Genomic DNA, 21,467 nt, shown 5'->3' with positions numbered 1-21,467 from the left:
GCCCTCTGTCACCAAGAGAACCTCTGGCCATCGCTGTGAGAGCAAATGCAGGAATATCAGGTATCAGAATCAGAAGGAAGAGACCATCTAATTTCTTTATTTGCAGATGATATTATATTTTTTTGACTAATCTGAAAGATAGTATCCCTAATTTAGTAACATTAATAAAAACATTTGGAGAATTTTCAGGATACAAAATTAACGATTCTGAATCAGAATAAATGTTTCTTAATGAGGAAGAAAGAAGAAGCCCTGTGGTGGCCACCCCATTTAAAACAACTACAACAGGCTTTAAATATTTAGGCATCAGGATCACCCCAAGCCTCAAGGACATAACCTCAATAAATTATGACCCCTTTGTAGCAGAGGTCACGGAAACGCTAAACCGTTGGACAAACCTGTCTGTATCTGTGATAGGCCGGATAAATATCCTAAAAATGACAATTTTACCAAAATTTTTGTATTATTTCCAAACACTTCCGTTGCCTCTACCAACTTCATTTTTTGACAGTTTAAACAAACTATTTAACCAATTTATTTGGAATAATAAGAAGCCAAGGCTCCGCCTAAAACTACTTTACTTGCCCTATGAAAGAGGAGGTCTCCAAGTCCCCAACCTCAGATGGTATTACATGGCTGCCCATCGGCCACCCATTATTTCTGCCCAACAACACCTCCAGCCTGGGTTGACATTGAGCAACCCAGATCTTCCTTTACACACTTTTCTATACTCTTCAGACACTAAGACATTAAAAAAGAACACAAAGAACCCTTTCATGAAAAATCCAATTATAATTTGGCATGCAGCTCACAAACATGTGGCCGATCCTCCATCGCTTTTGCAATTCACACCTATTTGGGGAAATGAAAAGTTCTGGTAAAAATGATGGATGGAATATGGAAAAATGAAGGCATTCACAAAGTTAAAGACCTATATGCAGACGGCATGCTGCTCACATTTGATCAGTTACGTGAAAAATATTTAATACCCCCAAAGCACTTTTTAAAATATTTACAGTTGAAAAATTATTTGTCATCAAAACTGCAAAAGATTGCTGAAGTTCCACCATTAACAAAAATAGAGGAGGTATGCATTAAGAATACAAAAGGGAAATGTTTTAGTCAGTGCGCCCCAGGGCAGCTGTGGCTACAATGTAGCTTGCTATCACCAGTGTGTGAATGTGTGTGTGGATGTGTGGATGACTGAATGTAGTGTAAAGCGCTTTGGGGTCCTATGGACTAGAAAAGCGCTATACAAATGCAGGCCATTTACCATTTACCATGTTTTCTTCCTATATATTATAATTTATTGATGCTTTCCTCCAAAGACTCAGCAGCAGATAAGCTGGAAGCTTGGAGAAGCGAGATCCAAGAGGACATAGATGAAAACGACTGGAACCAGGCTTGCTTAAAAGCACAAACACAAACAATAATGCTTTAAACTCCTGCAATATAAATGGCTCATGAGAACCTATATAACACCTGCCAAGCTCCATGATATGTCCAATGATATTCCAGACATCTGTACTAAATGTTTAGTTGAAAAAGGAACTCTTGGAAAGACGTTATCAAATGTCTGTCGGACGTGTTTAAGGTAAAAATCCTTTTAAAAGGTAAACTCTGTGTACTTGGAATATACCCAAGGGAATTTGAACAACGGGAAAAAAGAAGGAAATAGCAGACTCTAGGCCTGGAAAGACTAACATATATTGCCAAGGGCAAACTATGGGACTTTGTGAATATGTGGAAGCCATATATGGATATTTTAGGGAGTGGAGGTGAAGGACGTTTATGAAAAAGAAGGAAAAGAAGAAGGGAAGGAGAATCTTGTTTATCCTAACTCCTTGCATTTTTGTATTACTGTGAGAAGTCATTTCTACATTTGTAGAAATTTGTCTACATGATGTAGGCAGGTTTGATGTATGGATCGCTGTGTGAATGTGAGGATGTGCTAATATTTGTTTGTATTGTACAACAGAAAATTTCAATAAAAATATATGGAAAAAAACGGATTTGTTGTAATTACGTTTATGACTTAAATGTCTCTCACTGATCTTATTCACGTCTCCCCTGAAGCTTCTGTGGAGGAGACGTTCGTTGCTATAACTGTTGATACACTGATTCTGGGTACAGTTATTACCATGGCTACAGGAGCATGGTGGGAAATGTTGTAAATCCCTCTGAGGCCCATTTGGTATGTGTGACACTGAGCTGGATAGATTTCATTTGCTTATATGATTAATCATTTTTAGGTGTTTGTGAAGGACACGCACTATTTCCCAATAATCCTCGTCATCGTCTCTTTAAAGTTAAAATAAACAAATAATGATGTTTACAGTTTAACAACAAACCTTTGACCTTCTGAGTGCTATTAGAAAGTTAACAATCAAACACTGCAAGATTTTTTCAAACGGCCGTTTTATGCCAGCAGACAGTCATTTTTTAAATTGTTCATAATGAGTCTGTTATTGGTGGATACAGAGATGTTATGTCTGTGAAGGTTCTCAGTCATCCAGGTCATGTAGTCTGAGGAGCTTGGAAAGAAAAGCGTCTGGACTTCTTTAAGTTTCTTGAAGACGTTTCATCTGAGAAGCTTCTTCAGTTCTAAGAGCAACTGGTGGAAACTCCCCAAGGCTACGTCCACACTAACACGTTTTCATTTGAAAACACATCGTTTTCTCTCCGTGGCCTCCCGTCCACACTGAGACGGCGTTTTCGGTCAAGGAAAACACAGCGTTTTGAAAACGCTCTCCAAAGCAGAGACATTTGAAAACGCCACTTGCACGTTGCAGTGTGGACAGAGAACCTGGAGCTTTTTCGAAAACGATGATGCATTTGAGTCATGTGATGCTGTCATGTGACCAATTAAACAAAGATAGTGGAGGGCATTATACAGCTGTTGTTGTGTTTGACAGCCCTGTTAAAGATTAATCAGTCTGCACGGGCTCCAGAGAGCTTTTCTTCAAATTCTTTAATTCTCAATCGCTTTTGCAACTTTGTACTTTTGTGTTACTCGCAGCAACAACTCCACCTCATTGTGAGTCCATTTAAAAAACTCGCTGCTTTTCCTTAACATTTTGCCGACGTTTCGAAGAGCCGGAAAATAAATAAGTGGCAGACAGAAATGAGGCAGGTCGAATCTTCTTGCGCTTCACGCATGCGCAGGACTGGAACGGAAGCACTTTTAGCCATTTCGATGTGGACGCACAACTCTGTGAAAACGACTGAAAACGCTAGTGTGGACGCAGAGCATTTTCAGGCGAAAATGCCGTTTTCAAATTTAATCAGGTGAGTGTAGACGTAGCCTAAGAGGGTCATGGACCTCCTATTGATCCTCTACCTAATCACACAATCAGGAACAGGAGCAGAAAATGTTCCCTCTAAGCCTGACGGGAAAAAGAGGTACACACACATCCTGTCCTCTTCCTCCAGCCATAAGAAACATCGACTCTCTTCCCGTATTTAAGTCACAGCTAAAAACACATTTTATCTGCTGTCAAGTTCTGTTTTGCAATTTGAACTTATTTTATGTATTTTATGACTATTGCTCCTTTTATTCATTTTTATTCTTTTGTAAGGTGACCTTGGGTTTTTGAAAGGCGCCCTCAAATAAAAGGTATTATTATTATTGCACTTATGCCCACCACACACTCAGACACAAACTGGTTCATCACAAACACAAACTGAACAACACAGCTGTGCAGTGCAGCGAGGAGCGCTCAGACCTCTACACTGGAGACACCACTTCATAAACACATGTAAAGGTCAAAGGTCACTCTCTCAGGATGCCAGTGTTCACATTTTGTACAGAGAAGACAGATGGTTTGAAAGAGGAGTGAAAGAAACATCCATGTCCACTGTGAACGGCCATCTTTGAAAAGAGGCGGGGCTTACCACACCAACTGTCTGCCATCTAAAATCTGGACGCCTTAACGTCCACGCACATCCTGCTTCATCTGACCTCATTAAGTCACATGATAGGGTGTGGCTAGGTTTCACAATGAGCTCACCCGAAACCTTGGTTGGTTAGATAGAGGATCAATAGGGGGTCCACGACCCTCTCAAGCTGGGCTACACAGGGCGATTTTTTCAGTCGCGCGATTCAGCTCCTGCTCAAACTGCACGATTGACTCGCAGAGGTTAGAAGTTCATAGGTCACGATGCAGGTCTCACACTATACGGCCCGATGCTCTGATGCGACCTGAGTCACACTGTGCGTCCATAACATGAAGCTTATAACAGAAAACCTGTCGCTCGCTCTCTCTCTCTGTCTTTCACTCACACAGACACACCACCATCAGCTTTGCTAAATTGCTAATGAAAAACATGATCAGCTGTGACTGAGCAGCATGTAGATCCAACTATTTTCAGGGTTGTTGTGGTCGTGATAATTTTGTGAGGCCACATCGAAAAGGCTCGGATGAGCCATAGTTCTACAAGTTGTGCCTCCATCGCTTGTGTCCAGGTCACACGCTGCACTGCTGCTCCGTCTTTTCACTTTCATTTCTGTGTCTGCGCAGTGTGAGAGGCTGCGGTGACAGCCTCACGACGGCCGACAGGATTTCAAACCAGGTTTGATTTTCTTACGACCAAGCGATTGATGATCGGGAGCTGGTCGTGAGGTGTTAATCGCTTCTCGTTACCCCACGTATACTACACGATGCACGACGCACGATGAAGGCGAAACTCGGGCCGATCACCAAAACGGTCGCACGACTGAAAAATGCTCAAAATGAGCCAAAAATCGCGTGTAAGCCCAGCATAAGGGACATCTCCCAGTAGGTCTTAAAATCTGGGACTCTCCACCAATCGCTCTTATTACTGAAGAAGTTTCTCGGATGAAACGCAGTAAATAGTAGTCTGTCCTCTGGTGTTGTACCTGTGAATCTTAAACATGCAGTGATTCAGCCTCTACTTAAGAAACCTGCTCTTAATCCTGATATTATTGCAAATTACAGACCTATTTCCTACTTTACCCCCAAAATTCTTGAAAAGGTGGTTTACAAGCAATAAATGTCCTTTATAGAAGAACACGATACTTTAGAAGTTTTAAAGCTTTACATAGTACCTAATCTGCCGTTTTAAGAGTTTTTAATGATGTGTTTTTACCAACTGACTCAGGTGTGTTATTATCGTGCTGTTAGATTTAACTGCTGTCTTTGATACAGCGGATCATAACATTTTAATTTCCCGTTTAGAGCAGTTGGTGGGTGTTAGCAGTGCCGCTCTGCAGTGGTTCAGATCCTGTTTGGCAGAGCGGATTTCTCTGTGAAACTCGGGGAGTTTGCATCCTCTGCTGCTTCTCTGCACTGTGGGGTCCCACAGGGTTCGGTTTTAGGCCCGCTTCTTTACTCCCTACATCTTCAACACCTTGGCTCTATTTTCAGGAAACATTGGATTTCTTTCCACTGTTGTTTCCCACTTATAAAGATAAATGGCTTCTCAGTAGACCCTCTGCGTAGATGCCTTGATGAAATAAGGGCCTGGATGGCTTTGAACTTTTTACATTTTAATGAGCAGAAAACAGAAGTGATGGTTCTTGGTGGCTCTTCTGAGGCCACTACTATAGATCTTGGTTCGCTGGCACAGTATGTTGAACCAGTCATCACTGATCTGGGAGTTAAAATGGAGGCAGATCTTAAACTTGAAAGCCAGGTCTGTTGTAAGATCTCGCTTTTTTCATTTGAGGCAATTAGTCAAAATACAGCCCATCTTATCGAAACAGCATTTTGAGACAGTAATCCATGCCTTTGTTACATCTAGGCTGGATTATTGTAACGCGCTTTATTGTGGGGTTAGTGATGCGTCCATTAGGCGTCTGCAGGTTGTGCAAAATGCTGCAGCTCGTCTTTTAAGTGGAACAAAACAGTCTGAGCACATTACCCCATTTTTAATTTCACTCCTGTACATTTTAGGATTGTTTTTAATTCCCTTAATGGCTGACGCTTCACCTCAGCAGACAGTCTGGCTTAGCACCTGCTCCTGTGTGGAAGGGGGTTGGAGGATGCACGTGAAGGAGGAGGGGGTTGCAACGGTGGCCTTTTGTAAAGTGATGGGGGAAGGAGCGTCTGTGTGAATGCAAGAACAGATCTGATTGTAAAGAGCGCCGATGTGAGGAGCAGTGTGGTGAACAGACCAGCGCTCAGACAAAAGCACATGAGTTGGCTTAGATATGGCAATTATAACCACGGTGCTGTATCTATGGGGGCGTGTCTCGCAGCTTACTTGGTACGCTCTTCCTTTGTGCCGACTCAGGCGGCATGTTTGTCCTTTCACTGAAATACATTTTAAAGACATGTTTCATTTTAAGAACTTTCAGAAGAAGCACAAAGAGCTGACTGTAAACCGGCACCACCAATAAATCTGAACTAAAATGACTTATAGGACATGGCAGGGCTGTGGTCTCTGGCTCCGCTACAGTGAGCCAGGTGGAGGGAATTAGGCTGACCAACTCTCTCCGGCGAAGGGAGGCGTGTGAGAGCACAGCTGCAAGCTGGGAAACACGAGGTGCCGAACAGGAAGCTCGGTGGTCGAGGTGGCGAGGAGGAGGCATCGTGTGTGTGCAAAATCTGTACAATAAAGACAATTTAACTGTGAACGCTGTGTGGGTCTGTGGTGTTCACAGAACAATCATCAAGAAATACAATAATATTCCACATTTAAGCTTAAAATGTCCCGTGTGTAAAAACACATATGTGTAAACAGACACTATCACTGCATACCAAAAACATCAGATTCCTTTGAAAGCATTGATCATGTAGCTCGTTCCTAGCACTTTCCTTTATACAGAGAGATATTTGAAGGATTTTGGAAAAGTTAAAGCTTTCCTCCACATGTAAAATACATTTTTACCTGATCTAGTCTGACTGATAACTGCTGCTGTCTGTTTGCTGTAGTGGTGTGCGGATCGACACTGAAATATCGATTCTTCTGATACCAGTAATTTATGTTCTAGAATCCATCCATCCATTCGCTACCGCTTCTCCTTTTCAGGGCTGCGGGGGGCGCTGGAGCCAATCCCAGCTGTCATAGGGCGAGAGGCGGGGTCCACCCTGGACAGGTCGCCAGTCTGTCACAGGGCCAACACACAGACAGACAACCATTCACACTCACATTCACTCCTAGTGGCAATTTGGATTATCCAATTAACCTATCCCCACAAGCTGCATGTCTTTGGACGGTGGGAGGAAGCCGGAGTACCCGGAGGGAACCCACGCAAACACGGGGAGAACATGCAAACTCCACACAGAAAGACCCCGACCTGATGGTGGAATTGAACTCAGGACCTTCTTGCTGTGAGGCAACAGTGCTAACCACCGTGCCACCGTGCTGTTCTAGAATCGATTCTCATATTAAAACATCGATGTGTTAGTACTCTGGAGTAAATTTGTAGTTTTTCATTGACAGGAACACAGTGGAAAGAAACTATATCATTCGGATCGTCTAAATTGGCAGGAACTACTTCCTCTTCTGCCTTTCATAGTCATGTGTGAAACAGGGCTGTATAACTGTGTCACAGCCCCTGGTGTGCGCACTCACAACAATGGCTGAGTGTAATTGGAGTCATGTGTGGACGTATTTTACCTCCACAAACAGCCAAGACGTGGTTTGCGATACATGTGGCAAGAAAGTGAGGAGTTGTGGTAACTCCGCTGACCTCATCAAACACCTCAGAGTAAATCATATCACAGAATATGACGAGCGTATGTTGAGACTGAAGAGGAGGACAGGGACAGGTGCTGCTAGGGCGAGACAGACGTCTCTCACGGAGTCCTTTAGTGCTGCAGGCAACGTGTTCAAATAGCACAACTTCAGGTTTTTATTTCTATATGGTGAACTCTGCATCATTAAGCAATGAGAACAAGTAGTCTGATGTCCTGTAATCATTATGAAGCTATATTATTATTACAATTACATAATGCAATTCTATGTTGTATTATGAAACACAATGAAACATTACGTTTTTGTACAGAGTATCCAGGGTGGTATCGGGTCAGTATCGTCGATACCACCCTGGATTTTACTTGGTATCGGATCAGAAAGGGAATCAGTGGAATCGCGCATCACTAGTTTGTAGCTGCCGTACAAACATGCGTGTCAGAGGTCTCTGGTTCCTGGCGTCGTGCAGCGCACCAATAATTCTGCTTTGTGGAGAAAGTGTGAATAAGCATGTTTGCGCTCTTCCTCAGAGGATCTAAAAGCTCATCCACGAGCTCCTCTGGCTGCTCGGATCACAGGATCTTGTTTCACATGAGATCGTGTGATTGTTGGCCTGTTATATAACAGCGAGTGTCCAGATACCTGTGAGATCTTTCTGCTTGCCACACGAGCTGTCCGATGCAGGCTGCTTTCAAATTTCATCAGAAAGAGAAAATCAACCTTGTACATCATTTCAGCTCATTTCTAGCTGCTGCTGTTTCCAGTGGCTCACTGATGATGGATGCACTGATTTCATGGCGGGGACCCTTGGTTACTGATGGTGGAGCTCTGCCAGGAGCAGCAGCTTCCTGAGCTCTGATTGGTGAACGCTGCTGTCTGCTCTGCTAGCATTGGCTACTTCTACATATACACTGGTCTCATTACATTCAAAACTCCACCCTTCTGTAGAAGGAAGGGGGTGGCAGAGGGTGTAAAGTGGGCCGTGTTGTTCCTCATTGTTGTCTTACAGGCTGGCTTTCTCTTTAGCTACTTTGTTGTTTCTAAGCTGTAGTGGTATTGTTTCTGCATTTACTTGGATGTAGCTCAGGAGGTCGAGCAGGACATCTACAAGCCTGCATGCCAGATATCCTTAGCAGCATACTCATACCAAGTTGCTCTCTGAAGCAGGATATAGAACAGAATGCCTTTTACTGTCACCGTACACACACAGTGAGATACAGAGCAGCTCCCACTCAGCGCAGACATATGAACAGTATTTTAAGTGTACAAATATACAAATCAGGAGAAATAAATAAATAGTGTTGTATGTTTACAGTGTGGTTTACTGCACAGTGGTGCTCGTATGAATGTGTGAGTGTTGTATAAAGTGCCATATAAGTATGCCCAGAGAATGCAGCAGGTCCTAGAACTGACTGCATATATTAAGGCTGTTGAGTACTGCTGTATGTGGACAGGGTAGGGTCTGCCTTACGATGAGGCGGCTGTTGCTGACATGACAACGAAGCGGTCCGTACATGCACCTCTAGCCTGCACGTACCGCTGTCTGTCAGACAATGCTCAGGGCAAAGTGCCATCTGGCGCCTGGTACCCAAACACTTTGTTAAAGCCGCTTGATAACGCTGATGAATGAGCGCGCTCTCTAACTGATGCCTGTGAGGACGAGTGCACGCTGACACCGCTTTCAAACAGGACCTGTTCTTTTCGGATGCTCTGAGGTGAGCGGGTGAGTGATCCTCGGCATCACACGAGCTGCTCACGCACACATCCAGCGCCATTTGCAGACAGGTACACCTACCGCCCCTTTTATTGTCCCACGCTCAGCGCCGGGCTGTAGTGTTGACTGAGTCACGGCAGCAAAATGCAGGAAAACGGGTCAGAAAAACAGCGTTAGTGGAGTTTGGATGATTTCTGCATGGTAGAAGGTCGTGTCTGATGATACAGCGATGATGTAACAGCATGAGCGGATGCACTACTTCTTTATCCGTGACCACCGCAATCCGCGCATTCGTGTTACACAACCAGCGCACCAAGAGATGCTTCCGTTTCGTGCTTTCATACATTATGAGCATGAACAGCACCGCGCTCTGGTACCCAGGCCTGCAGCGCTCACAGCAGAGCGCATCATCATCATCATCATCATCATGAGGACTGGACTCTTTGATTATTGTCCGGTGAGACGGAGAAAAGTTCTTCACTTCAGTTCAAGCGCAGCAGAAGAAAGCAACGAGGTGTGGATGCTCTCGGTGGTTTTATAGCGCTGCTGTCTGCTACATGCTGCCACATCCATTGTTGTCACAGCACATCAGACACATCTCACTGCTACTTCATATTCATTCAGTGTTCCAAGTCAGACACTAAAACAAGGCAAAGAACACGATACACGTCTGCAGACTGTTTCTCAAGGTCTCAATAGTATCTCTCTGCAGTTTTGGTGCGTTATTAGGCCTTCAAAAATTTCACTGTCAAGGAAGCAAAGTGTGACTGTTGACCAGCAGTGTTGGTCAAGTTACTTGAAAAAAGTAATTAGTTACTAATTACTGATTACATCTCCAAAAAGTAATCCTGTTACATTACTGATTAAGTAATTAGTTACTTAGTTGTTTTTCAAAAACATGAGTTACAACCTGAATATGTAATAAAGCAACAGTGTTAGCTTTCAGCCGTGTTCGACTGTTTCTGCATAATCCATCATATGAAACTGAATCCAATGAAAAAGTTTTATTAGTTTTCATCTTTTTAACTTTATGCATCAAGCAAATATTAAATTATTTGCAACATTCTCTGACTGGCAGAAACGTGTTTAACATGGAAACCTATCGTCTGCATGTTCCAGCAGATAAAATCATGTTTTGTGTTTACACTCTTTCAAATAGATGCGAGTAAAACACAGCAGAAAATAAATAGAATCAAAGACTCAGCAGCTCTTAAATCTATTGCCACCTGTTTATCAGGAGTGGGGCGGGTGGAGGTTTGCCCACAGCGGTCATGTCAGTGGGGGGGTCCGGGGGTTTCTCTGTGAATGTCACGTTGCCGTGGCGGCGCGCTCGCTGCTCGCTCAGATTTGAAGTTTCATTTTTTCGCTGCAGAAAGAAGTTTCCTTCCCACACAGAGTGAACAGCAGACGCTGATGTTTGTGTCACTTTTAACAGATTCAAACTCACAGTAATCTGATTACTTCCACAACGCGTACTCTCTCCATCACTCCATGTTATCCACGTCTGTTGCTGCCACGGACGTCACACGCTCGTACGTCATTGTCACGAGACACTCTCACAAACAAAATCACAGTTTAGTAACGCTGTAACGCAGCGTGCTTACGGGAATGTAACTGTAATGTAACTACTTTTTCTGCAATAGTAATCCCTTACATTACTTGTTACTTGAAAAAAGTAATCTGGTTACAGTAACGTGCTACTCATGACAAACACATCGAATGTGTCCACCTAACCGTAGGGAGGTTCTTCTTCTGACCTGCTCACTTTCAAACTCCTTGCTCTGCACCTCGAGCACTTCTGATGAGATCTTGTCTCTCCGGGATTTTTGTTTATTTATTCGTTAATGAAAGTTTTGCTACATTTCATCATCGTTTCCTTTCCTTCGATTATTAGTGTTTATTTAGTTATTGTCTTGCTTTCATCAGAAAGAAAGGTCATTGATAAAAACGATTGTTAACTGAACGATGGTCTCTACCTGCCCAGCCCTCAGATGCTCAGAGCTGTGTGTTGTTTCTATGCTGACTGCCTCCATCGTTGTCACTGATGCCTGCTGATTCGGTGTGACCCCATACTGCCCTCTCTTCACACAGATGCTGTGCATGGATTCACATGTTTTTGTGTTTCAGAACTTGTTTTTCCTTCGCTGGATAACGATGAATCCTTGCCACAGATTCATCTGGGTCAGGTCGAATTCCATGTTTTTTTCTCTCCCCAAACACGGTGGCACTGTGTAGATCATGAGTGTGTGAGGAGGGAGGCTCATGCAGTAGTTACTGATTAACATCAGCATCCTCTGTGCTCCACATCTGCACACTGCAGCCTTTAATCCCACCCAGATTATTTTAAAGCCGCTTTTAGCGCTTAAGCTCAATTTTAGCGCTCTGACACAGGCTACCGTGCAGTCAGAAATACAGATACACTTAAGTACGTTTTACTCTTTGCTGATGTTTCCGGTGAACCAGGCCTTCCTTTCAGCCTAAACCTTAGCACCTCTTTTAAACTGCTTGGTCTGTCTTGTCATATCACTTCATGTCACTGACCTAATTTGAACCTAGAAATCCACCTAATGATACTGTGATTGTTGGTACTGGGCCACTATGTGCCCAAACACAGGCCTCATGCCTTAAAATCTGTGTCTATATCTGTACTTTCAGACAAAATCAAAGACACCATTATATAGTTTGACTGTGCACTATATAAAGCATTTCTACCACTTCTTGGCTCTGATCTCACTATAATCTGACTTACTTAACCCCTCCTCCACTTGCCCTTCGAACCGCCATGGTGGCCAGCGTCGAAAATGCCATCGGTCGGTGAAGAGGGACCTTCGAGGAACGTTGAATCCAAGATCGAACATGGCAGCTAGTCAATGAACAACGAAGAGCGAAAATCGCCCGGGATCAGACGGCATGAAATAAACAACAGCAAGCCGCAGAGGAGTGGTACCGACGCCCCGATTGGCAGGTGAAGCGAAGCTGTCGAAAGGATAAACGCAAATGGGTCGAGCGGAAAGCTGCTGATCGGAACGATACGAGAACGCTATTCCGGATCGTGCGCGATCTTACCGTCACCTTGACAGCAGACCTCTCCTCACGCAGAAAGACCACGATAAGCGCTGGGTAGCGCACTTCAAAGATCTCCTGAATCAACCTGCCACAGATATGCCTTTGTTGGATGATGACTTAGCCAAAAATGATGAACTCGTTGTGGACACTGGTGCCTTCACTTCTGACGAGACCAAGGCGGTGATCAAGTCTCTCAAGGGTGGAAAGACAGCCGGCGCTCTACAGCACAGCGACTGCGGGCTGTGACGAGCATTAGACATGGAGCCCGAGCAGGTTATTGTGACATAATGTCAGTAATACTGTGTCTGTCTTTCCACACCTCAAACAGAGAAGACAGAGAAGTGTCTTATAACCATTATAATGGTGCCAACTGGTGCTAACTGGGCCTTCTGAAAATTGTAAATGTAAAAAGTAAGTGTGCTTTAAAACACATGTCGATTATATTTCAGCAGTAGTCACTTTTATATCGTTGCTCTTTTAGAAAGCCAAATATGTCTCATGTCACAAATGTATCTCTTTGTTATCCTTGTAACTTTCATTTGTACGGATTCAGTATTATTCTAGTTAGTTGATGGTGTTCGGCGTTTTATGCTTAAAGCATAAACTGTACATAAAAGATGGCCACCGTGATGTCACCCATTGTTTAGCGAGGTGTGAGGTGCTGAGCCGAGTGTTACACTGTTGCTATCCTGTTGTGTTGCCACGTGTGAGCAGCATGTTCCTGAGAAACTCTGGGCCAGTGCTTCCCGGTTAAAGGGTCACCTTACAACGCATCATCTTTTTTCATTTATATTCTTTTTGTTTTTAGACCATATTTTTCTAAATGAACATCATTTTATATTCAATATTCTAAATCATGGATTCTTTTTTTCCAGGCCTACACGGTATTCCTTTGTCCCGTACTTGACTAACTCGCCTTTAAACTGAGCTGAGTTGCCTAATTTCGGTTAATAACTCTTTGGGAATCACCTTGTTATGTTTTGTTTGTCAAACTGGGTTATCTTTGGCATTTTTCATAGAACCACAGAAATGAGAAAAGGTCTGTGCGGTTTTTTTGCTGCTGGTAACATAGAGCCTAAAGATACAGTTTAAGATGTGTTGTTTGCTGAGTTATGTGTTAGACACATCACAGGTTCATTCTTTGAGTTCGGTGTGTTTTTTATGTTTGACTGATTCATAGGTCAACAAAACAAAACACTATTGTCCTGGCGACGGTGATATGTTCAGGGACTGGAGTGAAAATGAGTTAAAAATGTAGCCAATGGCCAGAGAAACACCGAAAGGCTTTCATTAAGAACAACGGCTCAACTCTGCTGAAACCTCTTCCTTACTTCCTGATGTGCTCAGTGTGTTTGGCAACATCATTTCACACACAGCAGCACAAATTAAATCTGCATACTTTTTCTTTATCGCACCAAACCGACCATGTGAACTGTAAAATACAGCGTTTAGCTCTCATCACGGTCGTCAGTGTACCTGGAGCTGTGGCACTCTGTCCTGTCAGCACTCGTGCAGCTACGCCCGTGTCCACTCAGCACTGTGGGCTGCCAGCAGCTTCTGGAACTTCATGTGCTAGTCGTGTTGGCTCTCCACCTTTAATCTATGAGCATACCTTAAAATAGTATCAGAGACCGTAAGCGTATCCAAACACTGAGGCTGTATAGCAACTGGAGATTCAGTGCATTCAAAAATGTGTTTTTGTCTTTTTGCAATGGTTGCAGTTGTAATTTTTTTGTATATGTTTTCACATCATGTCAATAATGTCAGTTTTCAATTATACATGAGAATCAGTACAGTCGTTGTGAGAATATATAGTTAGAATAGTTTTAAATGCTACTGCATTTGGATAAATAAAACTGGAATGAGTCAGTCAGCTGGGAAATAATACTACACATCAAAGAGTTTTAATGCTTAATGCATGTTTCCTGCTTTGTCATTGAGCCAGTCATGTCACCGCCAGTGCCAGAAGGTCAGCTGCAAGGTCATCAACTGAAGCCCTAAATCTGTCCTGGCTCAGGCCAGAGCCTGTTTGGCCTCTGATTCAACCAATCAGCCAGTACCACCCCCTTAAATGCTGATTGGTCAGCTTGTTTATGCGTGAATGTGTGACTGGTTCACCTGTATTTCTTTGTTTTATCGAAACACACACTGTTTGGTATTTTGTGATGACCCCGATGCAGGCCACAAGCCGAAACCCGTTGGTCAGCTAACAAAGTTGTTCCCTGGTGCTTTAAGTGTCACTGGAGTCTTCACACCACCACATCAACTGGAGGTCGCCATCCATGGATGTTTTGCCCCCTATCCCAGTACATCTCCCAGTGGGGGGCAGTGGCACACCGGGGATGTCTCTGTGGCACCCCCAGCAGCTGCCTTTACTGTGGTGTTGCCGGCTAACTGTCATCCTTCCACCAGAGCCAAAGCCAAAAGCTTGCTTTCTCAGCCTCCTCTCCTAATGCCTTCATGGCTTTCTGCAGGTTTGGGCCGGTCACTCATGAAGTAGCTGGGCAGCTGCTTTGCCCACTATGTCCTGACACCCAGCCTCCACAGGGTAAATCCTGGCTTTGCAGTCAGGTGCCTGGCCTCTGCCACTCTCCGTCTATCTGCGGAGAGTGGTTATTATATCTCTTGGGAAGAGGAGCTTCTCCTTGAGGTTCACCAAATATCTGCCAGTCTTTACCAGCTGACATCATGCTAAAGCTAAAGCTCATGCTCGGCCCGTATTTATTGATTTTTCTTCAGCTTTTAATTCTATCCAGCCACATCTTTTAGTCGATAAACTTCTTAACCAGTTTAAACTTGATTTTAATCTCGTTGGTTGGATTTTAGACTTTTTAACTGACAGATCTCAGTGTGTGAGAGTAAACGGCTGTTTCTCCAAATTCATTTATTTATATAGCGCCAAATCACAACAACAGTCGCCTCAAGGCGCTTTGTATTGTACAATAGATCCTACAATAATAGATAGATAGCTGACTCTGAAGTATGCCATCACACTACACATCTTGAGGACTTCCTGACTTCCTTGCCACCCGAAGCATCCCTGGGACAGTGCCATCTTTTCTCCTTTTCATTGTTGCGTCCTTTTGTTATGAAAACATGCAGACTTGCCATGCTGTCCTGCCTACAGGACGCCAGCTGCCATAGTAAGCACTACTAAACAGGCAGGGCTATGGAAGGGAGTTGTAGGCAGCACTTATGAGAAACCTGAGCTTATTGTCTGGCATCCTTCAGATCTCTGCCCATCTGAGGCACCTGTTAAAAGCGGTGTCCCCTCACGTCCAGTAGCCCTGGCACCTCTTACCTTTATAAAGAAGCATTCCTTCTCCACCCTGGGGACTTCATCCACCACCATGGTCTCCTTCTGTTTCTTGCTGACTTGGAACTGTTGCGGTGCTTTAATCTTATTAATTTACCATTTTCTCTTCTGGTCAGAATGTCAAGTCATTGAATGATCTAGTTTATGACCCAATAGCAGTAAAACACAGTACAGAGATGATAATGCACGAACAACGTTGTTCATCCATGGATGTAAATATATTTTCTCCAGTTGCCCGCTGAACCCTGGTCACTAACTTTTGACTTTTTTACATAAAGATTCTGGTTAGTTACTTAGGTGGGTTAGCTTCCAGTGTCTTGGAAGTGTTGGTCCTGGTATTAAGCCAGAAAAGGATTCTCACCATCAACTTTATGTGCCTGTAGGTGTTACAACCTGTCTGTCCTGATTTTAACTGACAAATTGAAATAGTAGAGACTAATATTCCTGTTATGGCAGCAGGGGCTAGTACATGAAAATGGACCCAAATACAGACAGAGGCAAACTGGTAGGTTTTATTTACAAAGACACAAGAGTAACACTTAAGCACCGGAAACATGAAATGAGAATCTAACAGGAGTCTGAAGCAGTCACGGCTCGTGGGTCGGGGATAGAGGTCACTGAAACAGAGGGAGAGAAATGCTGAGTGAGGTAATAAGGCAACTGAATGGCTTTCTAGTGGCTCACTGGCTTGCAGGTGTAGCGTGACATGATGGGGAAATGGAATGGTCCGCCATGAGAATTTGGCAGCGTGAACCCGGTCCAGAATCGTGGAACGGGCTGCTGCAAGTAAATAGCGCCGATTCACGAGACCAATACCCAGATCAGGGTCAATCTCCAGTACCGGCGAATGGCGACCTCCACATCCCAGGCAATGAACCCAATCTTGCTTGTAGCGGGGAGAATGGTTGGGACCTCAGAGCGATTGTGTCGGTGGCGAACTGGCGTGATAATGCATTGGCTTTGATGCTCCGTGAGCGTGGACGGTAGGAAATAAAAAAGTTAAACCTGGCAAAGACAGTGACCCACGTGCCTGCCGTGCACTCAGTCTCTTAGCTGTCCTCAGGTAAGTTAGGTTTTCATGATCCATCCAGATAGCAAACGGCTGCTCGGCTGCCTCCAACAGATGCCGCCATTCTTTCAGAGCGAGCTTTACTACTAACACCTCCCTGTCACCCACATCATAGTTCTCCTCGAGATGACGTGAGAAAAGCCACATGGTGTTCCTCAAGAGTCTTGGAAAATATCTGAATGTCATCTAGGGTAAACAAACACGAACCTGTCCACAAAATCCCTGAGAACATACCAAAGCTTGAAAGATGGCTGGGGGTTGGTTAGCCCAATCGGCATCACCGGGTATTCAAAGTGGTGTATTGAATGCGGTTTTCCATTCATCTCTTTGTCGGATGCACTGCGGAGGTCGAGTTCGGTAAAAATAGCAGCTCCGTGAAGAGTGTCAAACATGGAGTTCATTAAAGGCAGTGGATACTTGTCTTTGATTGTGATGTCAGGCCCTGGTAATCTATGCACGGGCGGTTCTGTCATTTTTCTCCACAAAAAGAAACCCGACTGCGAAGCCCATCCATTTTTCCATGGCCGCTCGTTTGGGTCCGGACACATTGCAGAGAAGTCTGGTGGAGAGCGAAGCTCCAAGGAATAGTTCAATTGTGCAATCGTACGGTCTGTGAGGTAGGAATGAAAGGGCCGTGGTTTTACTAAAAACTTCTTGAAGGTAGCTGCGAGGTGGCTGTAGCTCAGGAGGTGGAGCAGGTTATCTGCTGGAGGAAGGTTGGTGGTTTGTTCCCTGCCTCCACCAGTCTGCACCATTAGCCTGCTAATTCCAGTTAGTATGTCCAGTAGTTTATGTATTCCAAAGTGAAAAATCATGAATAGAAACAAAAGACTGAATGCATCTGTAAAAATAAAGCAGTAACGGGTTTGTGGATCTCAGGTTCCAGTTGAACTTGCAACCTGTTGAGTGGGGCAACAGACAGAGCCCCGAGTAAATAATGTAAACAAGAGATGCAGTTTGCATCTAAAGTTTGTCTAATCACATGAGGTTAGCAGTGCTAAAGTATCAATGAAAGCAGCAATGCCTGTGGAAAGTCTGAAGAGGCCGAGGACCTGCATGCAGCAAGTGTTTGAATTCACACACTGATCACTCATGTAAAAACAATCTAGTTTTCTGTTTCATAATAAATTATATGTTCAGTTGATTCAATGGCTTTTCATCTCTTAATAATGATCAGAGGTTCCCAAAGTGTGGGGCCCGCCCCCTGAGGGGGGGGGAGGGGGGGCGCAGAGCCATTGCAGGGGTATGAAAAAAAGCAAAAACAAAACGCTTGGACACTGCTAGCATCATGGACAGGTTTTTGACGGGGCGCCCACACAAACGCAAAGCAGGAGATGAAGCATCGCTGAATATGTTTCCAAACCAACTTCATTCCAAGCCAAATGCTAGACAATATGGTGAAGCAAATCCTCCTTTTGGCTTCACCTGCACAAGTGCCGACGTAGGTCTCTGCGACAGAATTAGTTTCCCTGCGTCGGGAGCAGTGCTGGGCTCTCAAACTCATGGACAAACAGGATCCCACAGCTGTTTATGTTTTTGAACCCATTTTGCACAGAGAGGCATTTTTTGAAAACTGTGTTGACAGCAATGTTGAACATTATTACACATGAAAAAAACAACTACATGTAAAATAATCACACCGTGACGCCTCTGCCTTTGTAAATGGAGGGACAGTAACTGTGTGTAAACCTGCAGACAGTCAGATTAACAGTATTTGTCTCTATCTGCTATTTTGCAGTTCATCTCATGTAAACAATAACGTGGCCACAGCGTGACGTGGAAAAAGGCGCATACCTTTGACGTTGCGTGACGAACTCTGTATTCCAGCATTTTAAAAAAAACTTCAGTTTTCGGTGATTCGAAACGCCGTTTACATGTGGACGAAAGGTCCAAACACACAGAAACAGCTCCGTGTGTGGACGCAGCGTAAAAGAGTTAGTAGCTTATTTTATTACTACCTGTAATTTATTGCAGTTTACTTGTATTTGCTTAATTGTTTACTAAAACAAAATATGGGTGTGTGTGGTTGGAGGATGTGTTTGTGCGCGGGGGGGTGCTACAGCAGCAACATTTCTGACTGTTGTGCTTCATCAGCTGATGGTCATGCAGCCACCCACCTGGTGTAATTCCCATAGGACCACATTAATCCCAAACCGAGCTGGGGATGGGATCACTGTGACAAGCAGACAGGAAAACGACTGTTCTGCCAGAAGAGTGACGCGTCCAGCAGTCACCACGAGTTTTATGTTGCCATTAGCATCATCTGAAAGTGAGAGTGTAGCTTTCACCCCTTTAGCAATAGTGGTGAAAAACTGACACTGCAGCCCAGTGTGGCATCTTAAATGAAGATAATGTGATGTAACGCTTGTAATAATGTCAGGTCAGATGTTTTTGTTGTCTCTCTGTGATCGGGGTTCATTTCACATGCTTTCTAAATAACCAAACACTGGGATTCAAATGTAGTCAGTTTCAAAGCCAAAACACAACCTCTATTTTTTAGCCACTGAGCAGTTTTGTAATACTCATTGAATAAATTCCCAGTTAATTCAGCATCCTGGTAACCATCCCACAGACATTGTCGTTGTACAGGAACTTTGATAACTGCTGCATTTATTACTTCCAGGCTGGACGACTGTAATTCATTATTATCAGGATGTCCAAAAAACTCACTGAAAAGCCTTCAGCTGATCCAAAATGCTGCAGCAAGAGTCCTGACAGGGACTAGAAAGAGAGCAGATTTCTCCTGTTTTGGCTTCCTGTTAAATCCAGAATTCAAAATCCTGCTCCTCACATACAAGGTCTTAAATAATCAGGCCCCATCTTATCTTAATGACCTTGTAGTACCATATCAGCCTATTAGAGCACTTCGCTCTTGCTCTGCAGGCCTACTTGTTGTTCCTAGAGTATTTAAAAGTAGAATGGGAGGCAGAGCCTTCAGTTTTCAGGCCCCTCTTCTGTGGAACCAGCTTCCAGTTTGGATTCAGGAGACAGACACTATCTCTACTTTCAAGATTAGGCTTCAAACTTTCCTTTTTGCTAAAGCAATATAAACCACCTTAAGGTTGCTAACAACTGAATTGACATTAGTGTATTTGTATTTGCTGGGTTTTGATCCGTTCTGTTGCAGAAAAGTTTGAAAGGTTTGATCTCTGAGAAAGCATTTCTCTTATCAGTCTGATTGTGAATTGGTAACGCTGTTATGATGGACTGATGCATGATGGTAAAGTATCAGTTTTTTAAGCTCCACAAAGCCAATCTGCCTGAACCATGAACCTGTCTGATTTCATTTCTATTTTCTGATCTACCTCCACAGCTGTTGACATGACAACAGACGAGGCAGAAAGTCACCAGAAAAAGCCGAGGCAGCAGGAGGAAGCTGGCCAGGGCGCCAGACCTCCCACTCCAGAGGACGACCAGCTCCGACCTCAAAACCACAACCCTGCTGGCCGCGGTCTCACACGCCTCTTTTCTTCCCTCCTGAAAAGGCGTTCACAGTGTGAGAGCGAGGGTGGAGAAAAGGAGGACAAGGAGGAAGAAGCTAAAGCACCCATCGCTGACCCCGAACCTGAACTAAAAACAGAGGGCGAGGTCGCCCTTGACCAGCACTCAGTAAGCAGCGCTGAGGCTCAGGTCAGCCTGTGTTGGTGACTGTGTTACAGACTTAGGTCTTACCTGTGATATGTAAGGAAATGTGTCATGGATCGAGTTGCAAAGTATTTCTTATAGGATGCGTCAACTTTTACATTACTGAGCAAATCATTTTCCAAACCTGAGACTCTTGACTGTAGACGGTGCATGAAGCCTCCTCCCTGCTCAGGCTACAAGAGAAACATTACAAAGGTGGTGTTGGGCTCCTTCAGGTGTAGCCTGGATCACCTTTATAAAGTCTGATTACGCTGTGACTTATTTAAGATCCTCCGTGTGCTACATGTTCACATAGTTTACACTGTGACACCTCAGATGTGTGGATGATCTCACAGTTTTTGCTGAGCTGTAATGCTTGACATGCACATCTCCATCAAAACTGCACCATAGCACGATGTGCATCCTCTTCATAACTCTGACAGCCCCTGCATCCATCGGTTTAGACACAGTAACTGTTGTTTTCCAGTATGAACTGCTCAGTTTCACCTGTGATGGCATTAAACCCAAACAAGGTTGTCAGCTGGTGTTCAGATTAGTAGTATGAATTGCACTTTAGTCTTTTTGCAAAGACACTGATGTTTTTACACATATAAATATATCAGTTACTACATGACTGCTTCATCATCGAAGTGTCTTTGTCAGGCTACCCAGGTAGAGAAGAAAGAGACTGACGAGGACAAGGTTGGAAAAGACAAGGAGAAACACGAGGACAAGGAAGGGGAGGTTACCATGGAGAAAGAAGAGGAGAAGGACAAAGAGAAAAAGGAGGAGGAGTCTGGCCCTGAAGAAGGCAGTAGGGGAGAAAAGGACGAGAAAACAGCAGAAGAAGAAGCCAAAGCTCCCAGAGCGCCGCGCCGACCCAAGACCATGCAGATCAAAGTCACACTGCTGGACGACACTCAGTACGAGTGTGAGCTGGACGTAAGTACACACACACAGACACACACACACAGACACACACACACACACACACACACACAGACACACACACAGAGACA

General features: G+C 44.1%; 1 protein-coding gene across 14 annotated transcripts in view; it reads left to right on the top strand.

The window, feature by feature from the left end:
• The first annotated feature begins 9,225 nt into the window (after window positions 1-9,225).
• epb41a (erythrocyte membrane protein band 4.1a) overlaps window positions 9,226-21,467 on the top strand; it is a 51,089-nt gene continuing 38,847 nt past the window's right edge. For 11 of the 14 annotated variants that reach the window (XM_013907756.1, XM_013907754.1, XM_013907752.1 and 8 more), the window contains exons 1-3: window positions 9,226-9,382; window positions 20,138-20,454; window positions 21,112-21,390. In XM_013907756.1, the coding sequence (XP_013763210.1) occupies window positions 20,146-20,454; window positions 21,112-21,390 (588 nt within the window). In that variant the 5' untranslated portion in view covers window positions 9,226-9,382; window positions 20,138-20,145. Of the gene's footprint in view, window positions 9,383-9,430; window positions 9,888-20,137; window positions 20,455-21,111; window positions 21,391-21,467 lie in introns of those variants that run through there. The other 3 variants (XM_013907745.1, XM_013907748.1, XM_013907746.1) reach the window with 3 other exon arrangements.

This window comes from Pundamilia nyererei, unplaced genomic scaffold, assembly GCF_000239375.1.
Source record: "Pundamilia nyererei isolate P.nyererei 1_Seehausen unplaced genomic scaffold, PunNye1.0 scaffold00509, whole genome shotgun sequence".
Classification (NCBI taxonomy): Eukaryota; Metazoa; Chordata; class Actinopteri; order Cichliformes; family Cichlidae; genus Pundamilia; species Pundamilia nyererei.
Note: the sequence above shows the minus strand (reverse complement) of the source record. Positions and strands in the feature narration are given on the sequence as shown.